At 45.1% G+C, this 19855-nt stretch overlaps 1 protein-coding gene across 1 annotated transcript in view; it reads left to right on the top strand.

Annotated features, from left to right (window-relative positions):
• The window catches only part of LOC137373054 (uncharacterized), a 190998-nt gene that overhangs the window by 106381 nt on the left and 64762 nt on the right, over positions 1-19855 (top strand). Inside the window, exons 14-16 of the mRNA XM_068037825.1 lie at positions 9913-10022; positions 10622-10727; positions 11141-11263. Of these exons, the coding sequence (XP_067893926.1) occupies positions 9913-10022; positions 10622-10727; positions 11141-11263 (339 nt within the window). The remainder of the gene's footprint in view (positions 1-9912; positions 10023-10621; positions 10728-11140; positions 11264-19855) is intronic.

The following is a 19855-nucleotide window of genomic DNA, read 5'->3' as shown; positions in this document are numbered from 1 at the left end:
CTTGACTCAATTCCTTGGTGGCTTGCATAGATGCGCTTTAGCATTTCACCTCTCAACTCCTCATGGATAATGACACTATTTACTTTGTACAAGATGGCATCTTGGGCTGTCAATTCATCTCTGTATGCCCAATATGTTCTTGTGATCATAGGAGTGTCCTTGGTGCTTTCAGGCCATCCTTTCATCACTACTTCTTGCAACACTTGGAGAGTTGCATCTTGTTGGGTCATTTGTTTGATTTGAGTGAAGCGCTTGTCTGTTAGATTCAGCGTCTCTGCTGGGTTGATGGCTTCCAGAGCATGTCGAGCTGCAGCTTCACGTTGGATCTGGAAGATTTCACACTCTGTTGTAGCATCCGCTATGTTCTTCATAGGGAGTGCTGCTCTCGACAGCATGTCAGCGATGTACACCTGTTTCCCTTGCTTGTATGTCACGTTCAGATGATATCTCTGTAACCGGAGTAACATTCTTTGCAGATGCTTTGGAGCAGATAGTAGCGGCTTGAGCAAAATGCTTTGAAGTGGCTTGTATTTGGACTCGACTGTCACTTTGTCTCTTCCAAGTAGGTATTGTTGAAAATGTTCAAAAGCAAAGACAATGCCAGGCACTCTTTCTCGATCTGAGCATAGCGTCGTTCCGTTTGCATCAACACACTGGATGCAAATGTAATTGGTTCTTCTTGCTGCATTAGGGTTGCTCCAAGTCCTGTCTCAATGGCATCACACTGCAGGGTGACTTCTTCATTTACCTCATAATATTTCAGCACTGGCGTTGCCATCACTAGTTGCTTGATTTTAGTGAATGCTGCTTCTTGTTCTGTGCTCCAATACCATTGCACTTCCTTGGCATAACGGCTCACACTCCGCAAGACATTTCGCAAGAATTTTGCTAAATAGTTGACGAATACAACAAATCGTTGCACTGCTTTTATATCTCTTGGTTGCTGTGTTGCTGCTACTACTTTCACCTTTTCAGGATCTGGGTGAAGATCTTTTGCTGTCAGTATATGACTTATGTATTTGACTTCGTGCATCTTTAATTACAATTTTTTCTTGTTCAACTTCAGGTTCATCTGGTGAGCTCTGTCTAGCAGTCACACTAGATTTTAATCATGGTCAGAAATGGCTGTTTCCATTGTGTCTCGGCATCCAAAAACTAGCAGATCATCCACAACAGCTTCCACTCCAGGAAGATCACTAACTACCTCATGCTGTCTGCATTGATACTCCTCTGGAGCCATGGAAATGTCAATCGGCATGCACAACCATCTGTATCTCCCAAAAGGCATCCAGAATTTAGTTAGAAAGCTGCTGCTTTCATCCAACTTCACTTGCCAGTAACCATCCTTCGCATCTAGAATAGTGAAGATTTTTGCCTTTGTAAGTTGTGGCAACATTCCTTCTATGGTTGGCATGGGGTAATGAGATCACTTCAGAGCTTTATGTAGATCCTTTGGGTCGATGCATACTCTCAGATTTCCAGGTTGTTTCACTGCTACCATGCTGCTAATCCATTCTGAAGGGGTTGTCACTTTCTTGATTACTCCCTTCTTTTCCAGCTCTTCTATCTTGTCTTTCAGGCTGCCCTCGAGGACAGCTAAAACTTTCCTCGGCAAATGCTGAATTGGTCTTTTTTAAAAATTCATTCACGGGATGTGGGCGTCACTGGCCAGGCCAGCATTTATTGCCCATCCCTAATTGCCCTTGAGAAGGTGGTGTTGAGCTGCAATTATGGATGGGCAATAAATGCTGGCCTGGCCAGTGACGCCCACATCCCATGAATGAATAAAAAAAAAAGACCAATTCAAAATTTCAGTCTTACCCTCTCATCTACTTCGAGATAATATTCTCCAGGAAGACATCCTAAACCTGTAAACACATCGTTGTACTCCTCTAGGATCTGTTCCGGGGTCAAAGGTTTAGTGTGCTGCGACATGTTGCAAATCTCTTTTTTTTTCCCGTTGAGGGTTACCAGCCCCAGCTTTAGACTTGCTCCGGCAGAGATGAGTGGTTTTTGCTTGCCGTCTATGATCTGGAACTCCAAATCTTCGTTCTTGTCATTACATTGGGCTTTCAGAATACCTCATCCTCTCAGCACTCGTATGCTGCCATCATATGGCCTCAGCCTTACTTTTGAGGGCTTCATTTTTGGATCGCCACGTTGAGCCACTTCGCACAGCTCTGTGAAGGTCATGATGTTGCATGACGCACTGGTGTCTATCTGACACTTTATGTTGACTTGATGCTCTCCTTCTGCAGTCATCATTCCAACAGTCACAAACCATTTATCACCTATCAACCTGACTGAACCAACCTGTTGCATGGTGTATAGTAATTTGTCAGAATCTTCGGCTGATATCACTCTAGTAGCCATCTGTACCTGCTTGTTGTGCATCCTTCTAGACAAACACTTGAGTGCAAATTTTTTAAAAATTTGTTCCTGGGGTATGGGCATCGCTAGCTTTGCCCTTGAGAAGGTGGTGGTGAGCTGCCTTCTTGAACCTTAGCAGTCCATGTGGGGTAGGTACACCCACAGTTCTGTTAGGAAGGGACTTCCACGATTTTGACCCAATGACAGTGAAGGAACGGCAATATAGTTCCAAGTCAGGATGGTGTGTGGCTTGGAGGGGAACTTGCAGGTGGTGGTGTTCCCATGCTTCTGCTGCCCTTCTCATTTTAGGTGGTAGAGGTCATGGGTTTAGAAGGTGCTGTCTAAGGACAGTGACAGGGTTCCCCTTGTCCTCACTTTTCACCCCCATCAGCCTCCATATCCAAAGGATCATCCTCTGCCATTTTCGCCACCTCCAGCGTGATGCCACTACCAGTCGTATCTTCCCCTCCCTTCCCCTGTCAGCATTCCGAAGGGATCATTCCCTCCGCGACACCCTGGTCCACTCCTCCATTACCCCCACCACCTCGTCCCCGTCCCATGGCACCTTCCCCTGCAATCGCAGGAGGTGTAATACCTGCCCATTTACCTCCTCTCTCCTCACTATCCCAGGCCCCAAACACTCCTTTCAGGTGAAGCAGCGATTTACTTGTACTTCTTTCAATGTAGTACACTGTATTCGCTGCTCACAGTGTGGTGTCCTCTACATTGGGGAGACCAAGCGCAGACTGGGTGATCGCTTTGCGGAACATCTCCGCCCAGTCCGCAAGCAGGACCCTGAGCTTCCGGTTGCTTGCCATTTCAACACTTCCCCCTGCTCTCATGCTCACATCTCTGTCCTGGGATTGTTGCAGTGTTCCAGTGAACATCAACGCAAGCTCGAGGAACAGCATCTCATCTACCGATTAGGCACACTACAGCCTGCCGGACTGAACATTGAGTTCAATAATTTCAGAGCATGACAGCCCCCCATTTTACATTTTTAGTTATTTTTTCTTCCTTTTTTTTACATTCTTTTTTACATTTTTTACAATCTTTTTTTTTTTGCATTTATTTCATTTCATCTTAGTTTGTTCAGTTTGCTTACCCACTGTTTTTTTTCAGGTTTGCACTTGCTGCTGTTCAATATTCAGTGTATTAACACCTAATCTGTACTAATGCTTTGTCTTTCAACACACCATTAACATATTGTTTGCCTTTGCTCCGTGACCTTTTGGTCAGCTATGTGGCCTGGTCCAATCTAGACCTCCTTTGTTATCTCTTGCCCCACCCCCACCTCACCTACTTATAACCTGTGACTTTTCTAATATTTGTCAGTTCCAAAGAAGGGTCACTGACCCGAAACGTTAACTCTGCTTCTCTTTTCACAGATGCTGCCAGACCTGCTGAGTGGTTCCAGCATTTCTTGTTTTTATGTCTAAGGAGCCTTGGTGCGTTGCTGCAATGCATCTTGTAGATGGTACACACTGTTGCCACTGTGCATCGGTGGTGGAGGGAGTGAATGTTTGTGGATGGGATGCCAATCAAGCAGGTTGCTTTGTCCTCAATGTCCTTCTTGAATATTGTTGGAGCCCCATCCAGGCAAGTGGAGAGTATTCCATCACACGCCTGACTTTTGTCTTGTAGATGCTGGACAGTTCAGGTTCTGGTCAATGGTAACCCCATGGATATTGATAGTGGGAGATTCAGCGATCGTAATGCCATTGAATGTCAAGGGGAGATGGTTAGATTCTCTCTCACTGGAGATGGTTATTGCCTGGCACTTGTGTGGCGCGAATGTTACTTGCCGCTTATCAGCCCAAGCCTGGATATTGTTCAGGTCTTGCTGCATTTCTACACAGACTGCTTCAGTATCTGAGGAGTCGCAAATGGTGCTGAACATTGTGCAATCATCAACGAACATCCCCACTTCTGACCTTATGATTGAAGGAAGGTCATTGATGAAGCAGCTGAAGATGGTTGGGCCTAGGACACTAACCTGAGGAACCCCTGCAGTGATGTCCTGGAAATCAGATGATTGACTTCCAACAGCCACAACCATCTTCCTTTGCGCAAGGTATGACTCCAACCAGCAGAGAGTTTTCCCTGGTTCCCATTGACTTCAGTTTTGCTCGGGCTCCTTGATGCCATTCTTGGTCAAATACTGCCTTGATGTCAAGGGTAGTCACTCTCACCTCACCTCTTGAGTTCCGCTCTTTTGTTCATGTTTGAACCAAGGTTGTAATGAGGTCTTGAGCTGAGTGGCCCTGGCGGAACCCAAAGTGAGCGTCACTGAGCAGGTTATTGCTAAGTTCTTGCACTGTCGATGACACCTTCCATCACTATACTGATGATTGAGAGTAGACCGATGGGGTGGTAATTGGCCCGGTTGGACTTTTATTTTTAGAGATACAGCACTGAAACAGGCCCTTCGGCCCACCGAGTCTGTGCCAACCAACAACCACCCATTTATACTAACCCTGCAGTAATCCCATGTCACCTACCTACACTAGGGGCAATTTACAATGGCCAATTTACCTATCAGTCTTTGGCTGTGGGAGGGAACCGGAGCACCCGGCGAAAACCCACGCGGTCACAGGGAGAACTTGCAAACTCCGCACAGGCAGTACCCAGAATCGAACCTGGGTCCCTGGAACTGTGAGGCTGCGGTGCTAACCACTGCGCCACTGTGCCGCCCCGACTTGTCCTGCTTTTTGTGTACAGGACATACCTGGGCAATTTTCCACATTGCCGGGTACATGCCAGTGTTGTAGCTGTACTGGAACAGCTTGGCTAGGGGTGTGGCCCACAGCGCCTCAGTTTTGTATTCCTAGATCTGTTCGAAATCTATCCAATTTAGCACAGTTTAGCAAGTTCTGGAGCACAGGTCTTCAGTACTATTGCCGGAATGTTGTCAGGGCCCGCAGCCTTTGCCACATCCAGTGCCTTCAGTCGTTTCTTAATATCATGCGGAGTGAATCGAACTGGCTGAAGACTGGCATCTGTGATGCTGGGAACTTCAGGTGGAAGTTGAGATGGATCATCAACTTGGCACTTCTGGCTGAAGATTGTTGCATAAGCTTCAGCCTTATCTTTTGCAGTGATCTGCTGGGCTATATGTAGAGCCTCCTCCAGTTTAATTGTCCAGCACCATTCACGACTGGATGAGGCAAGACTGCAGAGCTTAGATCTGATCCGTGAGTTATTGGATCGCTTAGCTCTGTCTATCACATGCTTCTTATGCTGTTTGGCACGCAAGTAGTCCTGGGTTGCAGCTTCACCAGGTTGCTACCTCATTTTGAGGTATGCCTGGTGCTGCTCCTGGCATGCCCTCCTGCACTCTTCATTGAACCAGGGTTGGTCCTTTGGCTTGATGGTAATGGTAGAGTGGGGGATATGCTGGGCCATGATGTTACAGATTGTAGTTGAGTACAGTTCTGTTGCTGCTGATGGCCCATAGCACCTCATGGATGCCCAGTTTTGCATTTCTAGATCTGTTCGAAATCTATCTCATTTAGCATGGTGGTACTGCCACTAAACACGATGGAGGGTATCCTCAATGTGAATGATTCTGCTTCTTGCAGTGTAAACACTGCTTTCCCCACACTGGACATGCTTTCTTTTCCTGTGCGTGCTGACCTCCGCAGTATTTGCATTCTGCCCTTTGTCAGTGATCTTTCTGCCCTCTCAGCCAGGAATGTCTATCAGCATAATGCAAAGCCTGGTCTGTTCTGCCATGAATATGCTCTAGCTGTTGATTTACAATCTCAGCGCTTCTGCATATATCAATTGCTTTCCTCAGAGTAAATTTCTCCTCTCTCAGTAGATGTGCTTGCACTGTGGGATATCTTGTGCCTAATACAATCTTGTCTTTAATTAGATCATCTTTTAGTTGTGCAAATTCACAGGATTCTGTGAGCTGTGTTAATGCAGTCACATTGATCAATGGACTCTTGTTCACCTTGGGCCCATGATATTGAACACATACCGTTCATAAATTACGTTCACTTGGGGTTCAAAGCGTGCCTTTAAGGCTTTCAAAATTTCTGCTGTCCGTTATTTTGTTCTTTGGAGTGATTTGGGGTGGAATACAGTTTGTAACAGTCTCTCTCCAACAGTGATAAAAGTGTAGCTACTCGTAGCTGCTCTGGTTTGTTAATTAAATCTGTTGCAATTTTGTAATTTTGCCATTGCGAGTGGAAAAACTTCCAGTTCTGCTTCATATCACCTTTCATTTTGGCCACGCTGGGAGAGGAAGATTTGCAGCCATTGTGTTTTACTCAGTGCTTTCAGCACTTCTATGTTCCTTTTCTGTGGCTTTTAGTAGCTTTCAGCAGCTCTGAACATTCCTGTATTCCTCTTTTAGTAGCTGTGCTTCTATACAGCTCTTCAACACTCAATCTCAACTCCGCTCTGAAACCATGTTACGAGCTCACAGGACAGTAGTCTTGCTTGTACTGTGGCTTTATTGAACTGCCTGCTAATGGATGCCTGCAATGAGTGCCTCATAGTAGACGTCATATGACTACAGCAAGCCAGGAGGCACATTAGTACAGTATTGCTTTTCTATCCCAAATAGTGTTGGTGTGGATATGTGGTCAGAAGCTCATCTCTCAGTTAACCATGACACCAAGGTTGCAAACAGTCCGGTTTAGTCTCAGGCAGTTGCCAGATAGATTTATGGAGTTTGCAGTGGAGACCAAAGACAATGGCTTCAGTCTTCATAATATTTAATTGAAGGGAATTTCTACTCTGCCAGTACTGGGTGTCAGATAAGTAGTCTAATAATTTAGCAACAGTGGAGGAGTCAAGAGAGGTGGCAGTGAGATAGAACCATGAAAGAGAAAACACCACAGCAGTGGAATCAATTGTTTAATTTAATGGTAGAGGTGGGGGGAGGAGGTAGGAAAGATGTGCGTGAGCCCTGAATTGGAGGAGGGGTTGCACAGAGCAGGGGAGGTTTAAGGTTCCCTTGTGGGGCCTACAGAAATATGACTGCGTCTTGTAGCTCAGAAGGAAATCTGAAAAAATGTTTTTAAATTTAACTGCCTGGGCCTCTTCTGTCTACAGTTCAGCTCCCAGCAGGATTCGTTGTCTGGCGAGGAGGGCATCACTGCTCTCCCAACATCATCGGAACCCAATCTGCCTTCCAGTGGGCATCTTGCTCTCCTGCTAAAAACAAGAGGTTAATATCAGGACCCGGTGGGAAGGCAGTGGGATTTTAACCCTGACCCCCATCTCTCTTTTGGCAGGTGGGGTGGGACAAGAAAATTGGGGCCATTGTTTCAGTCAGCCCACAGGATGACAGTTGAAGTAACCAATTCGGAAAATAGTTAAGTCCAGTGATAGCTAATTGAATGTAGTCACGACAGGCTCAGTTCATTAAAGACACAGTACAAGCAAGACTGTTGCCCGGTGAGCTTGTAAAATACCCTGCTGCACCTACATGTTAACTTTGTGCGTTCCTTGTACGAGTTCCCCAAATCTCTCTGAACACCAACACTTACCAGTTTCAGAACGGTCAGAGACCTGATACATTAATTCTGCTTCTCTCTCCACAAATGCTGCCAGACCTGCCGAGTATGTCCAGCACTTTCTGTTTTTATTTCAGATATCCAGCATCCACAGTATTTTGCTTTGATATTAGTCTTGCTTGTACTGTGTCTTTATTGAACTGCGTGCTGACGGATGCCTGCAGTGAGTATCTCATGGTAGAAGTCACATAACTACGGCAAGCCAGGAGGCACATTAGTACAGTATTGCATTTCTATCCAAACATCCCCCTTTTCATACAAATTTTTTTACATGCATTATCATTTATACCATGAGTTGTCCAAATTACCCACTATGCACACAGCTGTTCTCTGCATTAACAGTTCATTATTCTCATCAGTCTCTGCATATGCATTGCACTCAGTCTTTAAGTTGTGCCAGTCTCTTAATGGTGCACATTTGTCGTTAGCTGTTCATCTGGGTGATTTGCCTTCTCCGTGGAGTGTCGTTCCCGTGGTAATTGTTGTTGTTCCATTTCCATTGTTGGGGTGCTGTGGACCTCTGGGACTGATGGTTGATCTGTGTCTGTGCAGATGGTGAGTTCACATCTTCCTGATCAATTGCCTGCAGTGACAGAATTTCTTCTCCAGTTGTGCACATGTGCCTGCAGTAGCGCTGGTATATCTGGTCGTTCACTTCCACCGCGTACGATCAAGGTGCCAACTGCTCTACGCAGGTCACAGGTTGCCACTTGGGCTGACTCCTGTTGAGAGTGTTGAAGATTTGTACCCTGACTGGCTCTCCAATGCTCAATTCTGGCAATGGTTTGGCAGTTTTGTCAAAATGAAATTTGGCTTTCTGCCGTTTCACCTTGATTTTGTCACTAACGGCTGTTACTACTTCTGGCTTCATTAGCTTTCTAACCATTAGAAGTGTTGGTTGGGTGTGATGTGATATTAGTCATTGTACTGGACTACTTTCTATGTCTTCAGTAGGTGTTTTTCTCCACTCAAGCATTGCCTAGACTACATCTGTGTTAGATTTGCTCGATTTCTTTATGATTCCTTTGTGATTTTCACTGCCGCCTCAGTCTTTCCATTTGACTGGGGCTAGTGTGGAGATGATGTATGGTGTTGAATTTACCAATCCTTTATGATGCGGCTGAATTCTTCACTCATGAACTGAGGGCCATTGTCACTCATCATAATGTCTGGAATGCTGTAATGACCGAAGTGTGCTTTCAGGCATTCTACACCCAGCAGCAATGGAAAGAAAAAGAACTGTTTAAATCTATTCAAACATTTTTACTGTTGGTTCTTGTGATACTGCTTAGTAAATTATCTCTTCATTTGCAAGCATCAGCATTAACGCAGCCACACACTGTCAGAAAAGATCCTGTAGTATTCGGCCCGAAACAGCAAGTGCTAGTTCCAAGCTCCAAATTGATATGTGTAATTTCTCTGCTTCAAAAACAAATGGCGTAGTGATAGGATTGTACTCCCTGTATTTAGCTTGTGGAAAAGTTCCTTACTTGTTCACCAAGCTGTGATAGAGAACTCATGTTGAGAGCTATCTTACTATATGTCACAGAATGTTGGTACGCCAGTTTGTCAGTGCAAGTAACTGGAAGAATATCTTTTAAATGACATAATTCCTCAGAATGGCTCTGTTATTTATGGGGACAGACCTTACATTCAACATATCTAGTGCAGATCTTTGTGCATCAGGACTGGAATATTGTGTGAAAAGGTTGGTGTGCTAGCTTTGTGGCCTGTTCAATTTTCCACCCAGTCTTTTCAAAAGGCTAAAAATGAGGTGATCCATAAAACTGGCACACAAATCTCCTTGCGCAGTATTCCAATTCATGCTCTACTTGCATGGGAATTGGCATTGGGTGAATGACATTGTGAAGTTTGCCCCATAGAGTTAACAATGTGTTCCGTGTTTCTTACTGAGTTTCCACCATGTATTGTGGTGGTTCTGAGATCAGGTGTATATTAAGGAATTTAGAAAACTAAACTAAACACAGAATTTGAATTTCATATAATTTAGGTTAAAGAGCTTCTTTGCCAACTGGAAAATAGAGCAAACCAGTATTTGCAGTATTGTGATGAGCAAACAAGGACTGTGGAAAAAAGGCACAAACTTTTGCATAACAAAGAGTAAGTACACAAGAAATGCTATCTTCTAAATGTTTATTTAGCTGGAGGAATATTGGCAAATTGATGAAAATATATATAGGACCATTGTTTTCAGTTTTGTTTCTCTTTCTGTTGACTTTTGCCAAAGAATATTAGAATGTAGGACCAAAAAAGGGTCTTTCAGCCCACATGGCTTGATTCATCTTCGAAGGGTAAATTTCCCATTTAAGTTCATGTACTGACAATCTGATGTGCTGTATAGTGGGCACATCGTCATCTACCCCAATGTTCTAATGAGCATTCCCACTGTGCGGTGCTTTTCAATGGGAGAATGAAAGTGTAAAATTACTCCTCAGTCCAGCTTTAGGAAATTATTTTACTTCTTTATTTCTACCTCAGATCCTCAGCCCTGAAGTTTGAAAGTCCTTTGATCTTGGCATAAGTGCCTCCAAAATCTCTGTTAGTCGGCCTTTATTCTTAATTTCAAAACATATGAACATATGAATTACGAGCAGGAGTCGGCCCCTCTGCCCCTCCAGCCTGCTCTGCCATTCAACAAGATCATGGCTCAAACCAAGTTGATATTTATAAATCTTATCACCATTTTATTTGTTTTTCAGATCAATGGGATTACTTTTATCCAATGCCGTTAACGACCATGAAAATGTCTTGAAGGACACAGCAAAAAAACTGAAGTCGGCAAGAAAAGGGCTTATTTCAAACACGGTAGGTATGGAAGAGGATGTGGCAAAAATTTGATTTTCAAATTCTCATCCTCATCCCTCCCTATCTCTGTAATCTCCTCCAATCCCACATCCCTCTGAGATATCTGTGCTCGTCTGCTTCTGACCTCTTGTGCATCCCTGATTTTAATTGTGCCACCATTGGTGGCCGTACCATCAGTTGCTTAGGCCCTTAGCTCTGGAATACCCTCCCAACATCTTTCCACCTCGCTTTCCTCCTTTAAGACACGCCTTAAAATCTACCTCTTTGACCAAGCCTTTGGTCAGCTGACCTAATATCTCCTTATGTGGCTGTCATATTTTGTTTGATAATGCTTCTGTGAAGCATCTTGGGATGTTTTATGATGTTAAAAGCACAATATCACAAGTTGTTGTGATAATCTGTCACTGTTGTAGATTAAACCATTACTGAATGAAGCAGCAGAACAAGCTATGGAACAATGGAACAGTAAGAAATCGCTCATCGACAGAATGGGTATATTCAATCCATATTATAATGGCAGACATCCTTCTTACAAGGTATGTAATAGTCAATCGGCTGATTGTTAACTCCCAAAAACGGATGGGTTGGGGTTGGAGTTGGCGCCAGGTCAGAGGTTAAAATTCAAAAAACTGAACTGGAAACTAACCCACTTTGAACCTGCCCATTTCTGGTTTTAAGGAAGGCAGGCCAAGGGGCAGTGACCAGTCCACTCACAGGTGTGTTGTCCATTTAAATATTTTAATAAGGCTGTGTGCCTTCATTTTAACAGTGATTCCATTATAAGCGGCCAGGTTTCCCAGGCCTTAGGAAACTCAGCAGGTGAAAGAAGGCAAGAAAGGCTGAATCCATTAGGTAAGTGCCTTTACAGCACAGCTGTTGGCCAGGAACAGCAGGAGTGTTTCCTTCTGGCCCAACAAGCTACGCAGTACATGTCCCCTGCATCTGTCTGCCCCACTCCGACCATCATCAAATCCCTACCCCGACCACAATTTGCTCCTCTGACCACTGTCGGAAGCTCCCCAGTGACCATCTGCCTCCATCCCCCCCCACCCCCCATGATCAGAACCCTCCCTATAATTGCCCAAATCCCCTGCCGACTGCAATCGAGCCCCACTGCATGATCTCTCCACCTCCCCCTCTAGATCTACCTGGCCTTAGGCTAGCTCAGCTGCTGCCTTGTGCTCTTGGTTTTCCTTCCAACTGGTCTCTATCTGTAAATCAGGCTGGTTGTGGGAGGGAAACCTACAGAAAAAAATTTAAAGATGTCATGCAGTCAAAAACTGCAAGATGTGCACACAACACCTATTTCCAGGTTTCCTGATCTCAAAACAGCTCCCTACTTCCCGACCTGGAACGTGCCTCCAAGCTAAAATCCAGGTCAACAGGAGGAATTTTATGCTCTCCCCCAAAGCAGATTTGAAGGTGGGGAGAACCAGGTGGCATAGTGATGGGGGTTGTTGCTGCAACATCCCACCCCCACCGAAATTTAGTCTGGGGTGGGAAGGCCTACGAATGGCCTTCCTGCCCCGCCACCAATTGAGGCCCTTAACTGGGTAATTAATTCCCAATTAAGGCCTCTTCCCGCCGAAGCTGCAATTACTTGTGCAGCGGGCGACCCTGTTGCCGTATGGTTGGAGGTGGGCGGGGGGTGGTGCGTGTGGGTTGGCAGCTCTCCCAAGGGCGGGAATTCCAGCGACGGGGTCCTAAATCCTATGGAAGGCTGGCTGCTGTCCATTTAAGTGCCTTATTGGCACCAAATTTGGTGGGTCTTCTGGAAAAGAGATGGCACAGGGATCTCGGCGTCTATTTCCCCTGACATCGTGACCCCCGCTGCCAGTGTAAAATTCCCCCCAGTGTTTCTCATCATTGACCTGAAATCTTAACTCTGTTTCTCTTTCCACAGATGCTGCCAGATATGCTGAGGATTTCCAGCATCTTGTGTTTTTATTTCAGATTCTCAGCATCCACCATATTTTGCTTTTACACTTTCGGGGAGGCTAGTTAAAAGGATGCAAAGCTTATAGGGAGCCTTACTCTCTCAACAAAGTGTATAGGCCCGAGGCACTGTACCTGCAGGTCTCTGAAGAGTAGTGCACAAGGGGGCTTCACTTCTCCGGGACATGTCACATAGTTGTCATCTCCTGCAACAAGCTGGGTCAACATCCTGGGACTACCTCCCTAACAGCCCTGTGGGTTGTCTACATCACACAGATTGCAGTGGTTCAAGAAAGTGGCTCACCACCACCTTCTGAAGGACAATTAGGATGGGCAATAAATGCTGACCATGCCAGCAACATCCAAACCCCATGAATAAATTAAAAGAAAGACCTTCATCCTTCTGCCAGTACAAGTACATCAATGTCTGTTGCAGTCAAAGTGACTGCAGCTCTGATATTTTTTGCCTCTGACTCTTTTTAGGCTGCTGCAGGGGATATTAGTCAGTTTGCAGCGCATGCTTGCATTAAGCAGGTGACTGATGCCTTGTTTGTTAGAGCAGTTTCATTACTTTCCCTCGGACATCCAGAAGCAGCTTGTTAATCATGTGCGGTTATCAGGATTCCCCCAAGTCCAAGACATCATTGGCTGCACACATTGCTCTGCAAGCTCCTCGAGACAAGCCCACTGTTCATAAGTCACAAGTGCTTCTATTCCATAATAAAAGCAAAATACAGCGGATGCTGGAAATCTGAAATAAAAACAAGAAATGCTGGAACCACTCAGCAGGTCTGGCAGCATCTGTGGAAAGAGAAGCAGAGTTAACGTTTTGGGTTGCTGAGTGGTTCCAGCATTTCTTGTTTTTATTGCTTCTATTTCATGTTGTGCCACTGGTATGTTATTACCAAAAGTTTCCTGGAATCTGCCATAGAATCATAGAATGGTTACGCAATAGAATGAGGCAATTCAGCCCATCGAGCCCATGTTGGCTCTCCTCCATAAATAGTCTTGTCCAACATTTCTCGTAGACCTTCATCCTCAAGGGAGTTTCTAATACTCAAAGATCAAGTTTGATATTCCTGTCAATTAACATCACCGGGTCACCAGTGATGCCCGGAACACTTTATGCACGCAAACATTTCAAAAAGCAATATGATTTTACTACTGCACTGAAATGCCCATGCACTAATTGTCACTGTACTGTGAGCCCCTAATGCCTCTGTTAAGTGCTGTCTTACTCTTTTACTTTTACAAGATGTCACCTGGTGACTGGGCATGGGAGATGGCAAGCTGCTGTGGCCTCAGCCAAGGACTCATAAGGTGCTTATGGTTGGTGTGGCCTCAGCCAAGGACTCATAAGGTGCTTATGGTTGGTGAGCTCTAGGAGCTCAGGTCTGAGAGAGCCTGGCTACAGAGTGCAGAAACTGACCCAGCTGGCACCAGGGAAGGCATTTGTTATGGGGGTCGCAAAGGTGACAGATGTGTTATCATTGAGCGACGGTCCCTTCTTCAGCACTCCAATTGATCTGAGAAAGAGCAGAATTTAGGACATCAGTCATCCATACCAGTTTGTTCTCCAGGCTTATCCTTGATGAAGGTGGTGAATGAGTGAAGACCATGAATGGCACAAGTTTGAGCACCTCTGAGAGATCCTAATACTGGGGTCACAGATTCAGCTGCAGCAACCATAGTTGACTGCTGATTATCGATACCATGCACAAGAACTCCACACAAGTTGGTAAAGACTCCTTCATACTCTCCAACATTGTCAGAGCTCCTTGGCGGACAGTCCAAAGCATTGAGGTGGCTGGTGCAGAGCAATCATCTTTCTTTCAAAGGATGAGCCCTTAAAGTCTGCTGTGGGTCTGGAGTCACATGTAGGCCAGACCAGATAAGGATGACAGATTTCCTTCCCTAAAGGACATTATCATGCAGCACCTGCTCAGCAATAACCTTCTGAGTTTGGGTTCCATGCCAATATCTTACCCCCTATACCATGAAATTTTATTTTACACAATATTTTTTTTTATTCATTCCTGGGATGTGGGCATTGCTGGCGAGGCCAGCATTTATTACCCTTGAATTAAGTGGTTTGCTAGGCCATTTCAGAGGGAATTTTAAGAGTCAACCACATTGCTGTGGGTCTGGAGTCACATGTAGGCCAGACAAGAGCAGCAGATTTCCTTCCCTTAAGGGCATTAGTGAACCAGATAGGTTTTTACAACAATGGACAATGGTTTCAATGGTCACCATTAGACTAGTTTTTTTTAGTTCCAGATTTATTAATTGAATTCAAATTTCACCATCTGCTGTGATGGGATTTGAACCCATGTCCCCAGAGTGCTAGCCTGGATCTCTGGATTACTAGTCCAGTGACATTACCGCTACGCCACCACCTTCCCTTTGATGTGGCACCTTTTCAAATGCCTTCTGGACATCTAAGTAGAGTACATCCATCAGTTCCCCTTTATCCATAGCACATGTAACTTCTTCAAAGAACTCCAATAAATTGGTTAAATATAATTTCCCTTTCACAAAACCATGTTGACTCTGCCCATTTATCTTGAACTTTTCTAAGTGCCCTGCTACAACATCTTTAATAATAGCTGCTAATATCTTCCCTACGACAGATGTTAAGCGAACTGACCTATAGTTTCCTGCTTTCTGTTTCCCTCCCTTTTTGAATAAAGGAGTTACATTCGCTATTTTCCAATCTAATGGAACCTTCCCCGAATCTAAGGAATTTTGGAAAATTAAAATCAATGCAATAACTATCTCACTAGCAACTTCTTAAGTCCCTAAGATGAAATCCATCAGTACTGTCAATGAATGATTTGATTCTGTGCTGTTAACACCTGTGGGGAGCATCTGTTCTCTTGCTACTCTGCCTCTTGTTCTTGTGATTTGCCAGCAACTGGATATGTGGACCCTGCTCTCTTGAACAGAGCACATGTACTATCAGATAGTACATTAGTATTACTGTGCATTTAGGGAAATACATGTGAGATGAACATACAGCCTGGATATGGCAATGCTTACAACAGACAAATAGTGTACCAAAACCCACGGCCTTGCCAGAGCTCTCCCACCATAACTTTGTCAGAAGTCCACTGGAAGGGCTGCAAATTATGCTACGACCCAGATATGCTGATATCCACTCCATCCTTGGCCATCAATAACAGTCAACAACAAAGTTTGGGGTGGGGCATGTCTCACAGTGGAGTTCCTGTGTCTCAAACCATCAAAGTGACCCAACGTAGGGTGAATGAAGGTAAGCTTGGCTCAATGACAGCTAGTGGGATCTTAGCCTGGACCTACAAAGAAAATCATAATTCAGAAAATCACATTTAAAGCAAGCCTCTTTCTAAGGGTATTGCTGGGTGCAAATTCACACCATGACACCACCTGGATCAGCACTATTCAGCAGGTGGGCACCTGATATGACCCCCTAGTGGCACAGACGCCAGTCATTACCAAAAATAAATGAAGGGACTGGCCACTAACCCTGTCAACTTCGGTAGAGTTAGCTGTGGAAGCTCTGGACATCCTTTTAAGTACCTAATCTGTGATGCCCCCACCGCCCAACCTGCGGATTTTAAGACATTAAAGCTCAGCACTTGACAAATATGCAATTGTATGCATCCCATCATGGGGTTACTAACTCAGCAGTAGCTGATAAGAAGGATGTCATGGCTAATAGACTGCACTATGTGGACCTTCCAGGGCAGCAAGGTCTCCTATAAATACAAACCTCCAGTGACACTTGTGGCACTTTTGGCTCCAGAATTAGTGGGCAGAATGCATTTTTCTGAACAATGAAAATTGACACGAAAAGTCATTTATCCAAAACAATAGCACTAGCTAGAAAATTTTTTTCTACATTCATTAAACACCATTGACATAGAAACATTTTACGGTGCTTCAGAGGTGTGAGGAAAACAGTCATTACACATGTCGAAGGTGGCAAAGTTTTCAGGAGTGCCTTACATGGAATAGGAAGGTGGGAGGTAGAGGGGTCTGTTAGAGAATTCCAGACAGTGGGATTTACGCAGCAGAAGTTAGAATGATAGGGCAAAAGAAGCAAGGGATGGTTGCTCAAGAGGCTGACATCAACAACACTAGTGCACGTAACATCCCAAAGTACTTCACAATAGCATTATAAAACCTAATACGACACCGAGCCACATAAGATATTAGGTCAGACGACGAAAAGATCAGCCAAAGAGGTAGGATTTAAGGAAAGCAGAGGAATGGATAGATTGGAGGAAGTTTTGTAGCTAGAGGTTTTTTTTTTATTCGTTCATGGGATGTGGGCGTCACTGGCTAGGCCAGCATTTATTGCCCATCCTTAATTGCCCTTAAGAAGGTGGTGGTGAGCTGCCTTCTTGAACCGCTGCAGTCCATGTGAGGTAGGGACACCCACTGTGCTGTTAGGAAGGGAGTTCCAGGATTTTGACCCAGCGACAGTGAAGCAACGGCGATATAGTTCCAAGTCAGGATGGTGTGTGACTTGGAGGGGAACTTGCAGGTGGTGATGTTCCCATGCATTGCTGCCTTGTCCTTCTAGTTGTTAGAGGTCGCAGGTTTGGAAGGTGCTATCTAAGGAGCCTTGGTGCGTTGTTGCAGTGCATCTTGTAGATGGTACACACTGCTGCCACTGTGCATCAGTGGTGCAGGGAGCGATTGTTTGTTAATGGGGTGCCAATTAAGTGGGCTGCTTTGTCCTGGATGGTGTTGAGCTTCTTGAGTGTTGTTGGAGCTGCACCGATCCAGGCAAGTTGAGAGTATTCCATTACACTCCTGACTTGTGCCTTGTAGATGGTGGACAGGCTTTGGGGTGTCAGGAGATGAGTTACTCGTCGCAGGATCTCTAGCCTCTGACCTGCTCTTGTAGCCACGGTATTCATATAGCTACTTCAGTTTCTGGTCAATGGTAGCCCCCATGATGTTGATAGTGGGGGATTCAGCAATGGTAATGCCATTGAATGTCAAGGGGAGATGGTTAGATTCTCTCTTGTTGGAGATGGTCATTGCCTGGCACTTGTGTGGCACGAATGTTACTTGCCACGTATCAGCCCAAGCGTGGATATTGTCCAGGTTTTGCTGCATTTCTACACAGACTGCTTCAGTATCTGAGGAGTCGCGAATGGTGCTGAACATTGTGTAATCATCAGCAAACATCCCCACTTCTGACCTTATGATTGAAGGAAGGTCATTGATGAAACAGCTGAAGATGGTTGGGCCTAGGACACGACCCTGAGGAACTCCTGCAGTGATGTCCTGTAGCTGTGATGATTGACCACCAACAACCACAACCATCTTCCTTTGTGCTAGGTATGACTTCAACCAGCGGAGAGTTTTCCCCTCGATTCCCATTGACCTCAGTTTTGCTAGGGCTCCTTGATGCCATACCCGGTCAAATGCTGCCTTGATGTCAAGGGCAGTCACTCTCACCTCACCTCTTGAGTTCAGCTCTTTTGTCCATGTTTGAACCATGGCTGTAATGAGGTCAGGAGCTGAGTGGCCCTGGCGGAACCCAAACTGAGCGTCACTGAGCAGGTTATTGCTAAGCAAGTGCTGCTTGATAGCACTGTCGATGACACCTTCCATCACTTTACTGATGATTGAGAGTAGACTGATGGGGTGGTAATTGGCCGGGTTAGCCTTGTCCTGCTTTTTGTGTACAGGACATACCTGGGCAATTTTCCATGTTGCCAGTGTTGTAGCTGTACTGGAACAGCTTGGCTAGGGGCACGGCAAGCTCTGGAGCACAGGTTTTCAGTATTATTGCCGGAATATTGTCAGGGCCCATAGCCTTTGCAGTATCCAGTGCCTTCAGTCATTTCTTGATATCATGCGGAGTGAATCGAATTGGCTGAAGTCTGGCATCTGTGATGCTGGGGACTTCAGGAGGGGGCCCACAGCGCCTCATGGATGCCCAGTTTTGCATTCCTAGATCTGTTCGAAATCTATCTCATTTAGCACGATGGTAGTGCCACACAACACGATGAAGGGTATCCTCAATGTGAAGGCGTGACTTTGTCTTTACAAAGGCTGTGCGGTGGTCACTCCTAACAATACTGTGATGGACAGATGCATCTGCGGCAGACAGATCAAGTATGTTTTTCCCTCTTGGTTCCCTCACCACCTGCCACAGACCCAGTCTAGCAGCTATGTCCTTCAGGACTCGGCCAGCTTGGTCAGTAGCGGTGCTACCGAGCCACTCTTGGTGATGGACATTGAAGTCCCCCACCCAGAGTACATTCTGCGCCCTTGCCACCCTCAGTGCTTTCTCCAAGTGGGGATTAACATGGAGTACTGATTCATCAGCTGAGGGAAGGTGGTAGGTGGTAATCAGCAGGAGGTTACAGGGAGGTGTGAGGCCATGGATTGATTTAATGTCAAGGACAATCATTTTACATATAAGATTTTGGGAGGCTGGGAGGCAGTGCAGGTCAATAAGTATGTGGGGGATAGGTGCGCAGGACTTGATGCGAGATAGGATACGAGCGGCACAGATTTAGATTAGCTGTAGTTTATGGAACGTGGAGGTTTGGAGGCCAGCTAGGAGAGCTTTGGACTATTCATCTGGAAGTGAAGAATGAATGTATGAGTGCTTCAGTGGGAGATGGACTGAGGTAGAGGAAACGATGGTTGCTGATCTGGAGGTGGTCTTTGAAATTGAAAGGATGTTAGGTTTAGAGCTCAGCTAGGGTTCACACAGGACCCTGAGATTGTGTACAATCTGAATGAACCTGAGAGTGTGACTGGAGAAGGGAGTTTGTGAATAAAGTCAGTGGCTAAACTTCCCAATGTTTAGCTTATGGTGCAGACTGATGTCTGACAAGAAGTCTGATATTTTATAGCTGAAACTATATAAAGTCCTGGAAAAGAAAATCTTTTCCATTTTGAAAGTGTTTTCTTTCCACAATTCACAGCTCATAGTTTTAAAAAAATTTTTCTTCCAAATGGCAGAATGCAGATTGGGAGTACAGATTGCAATATGTGCAAGAGATTGGCACAGTGGAATTTTTGCCTCTTATTTGTCAAGTGATTTGTCATGTCATTTGTCTTAGAGCACGCTACATACTGTAGTTCTGCACGAGTAAAACTACAACTCCCATGGCTTATCTGTCTCATACACATAGAAAGTTTAGCCATAGTACTTTGAAATCCCCAGCACTCAACCACTT

This window comes from Heterodontus francisci, chromosome 1, assembly GCF_036365525.1.
Source record: "Heterodontus francisci isolate sHetFra1 chromosome 1, sHetFra1.hap1, whole genome shotgun sequence".
Taxonomy (NCBI): Eukaryota; Metazoa; Chordata; class Chondrichthyes; order Heterodontiformes; family Heterodontidae; genus Heterodontus; species Heterodontus francisci.
Note: the sequence above shows the minus strand (reverse complement) of the source record. Positions and strands in the feature narration are given on the sequence as shown.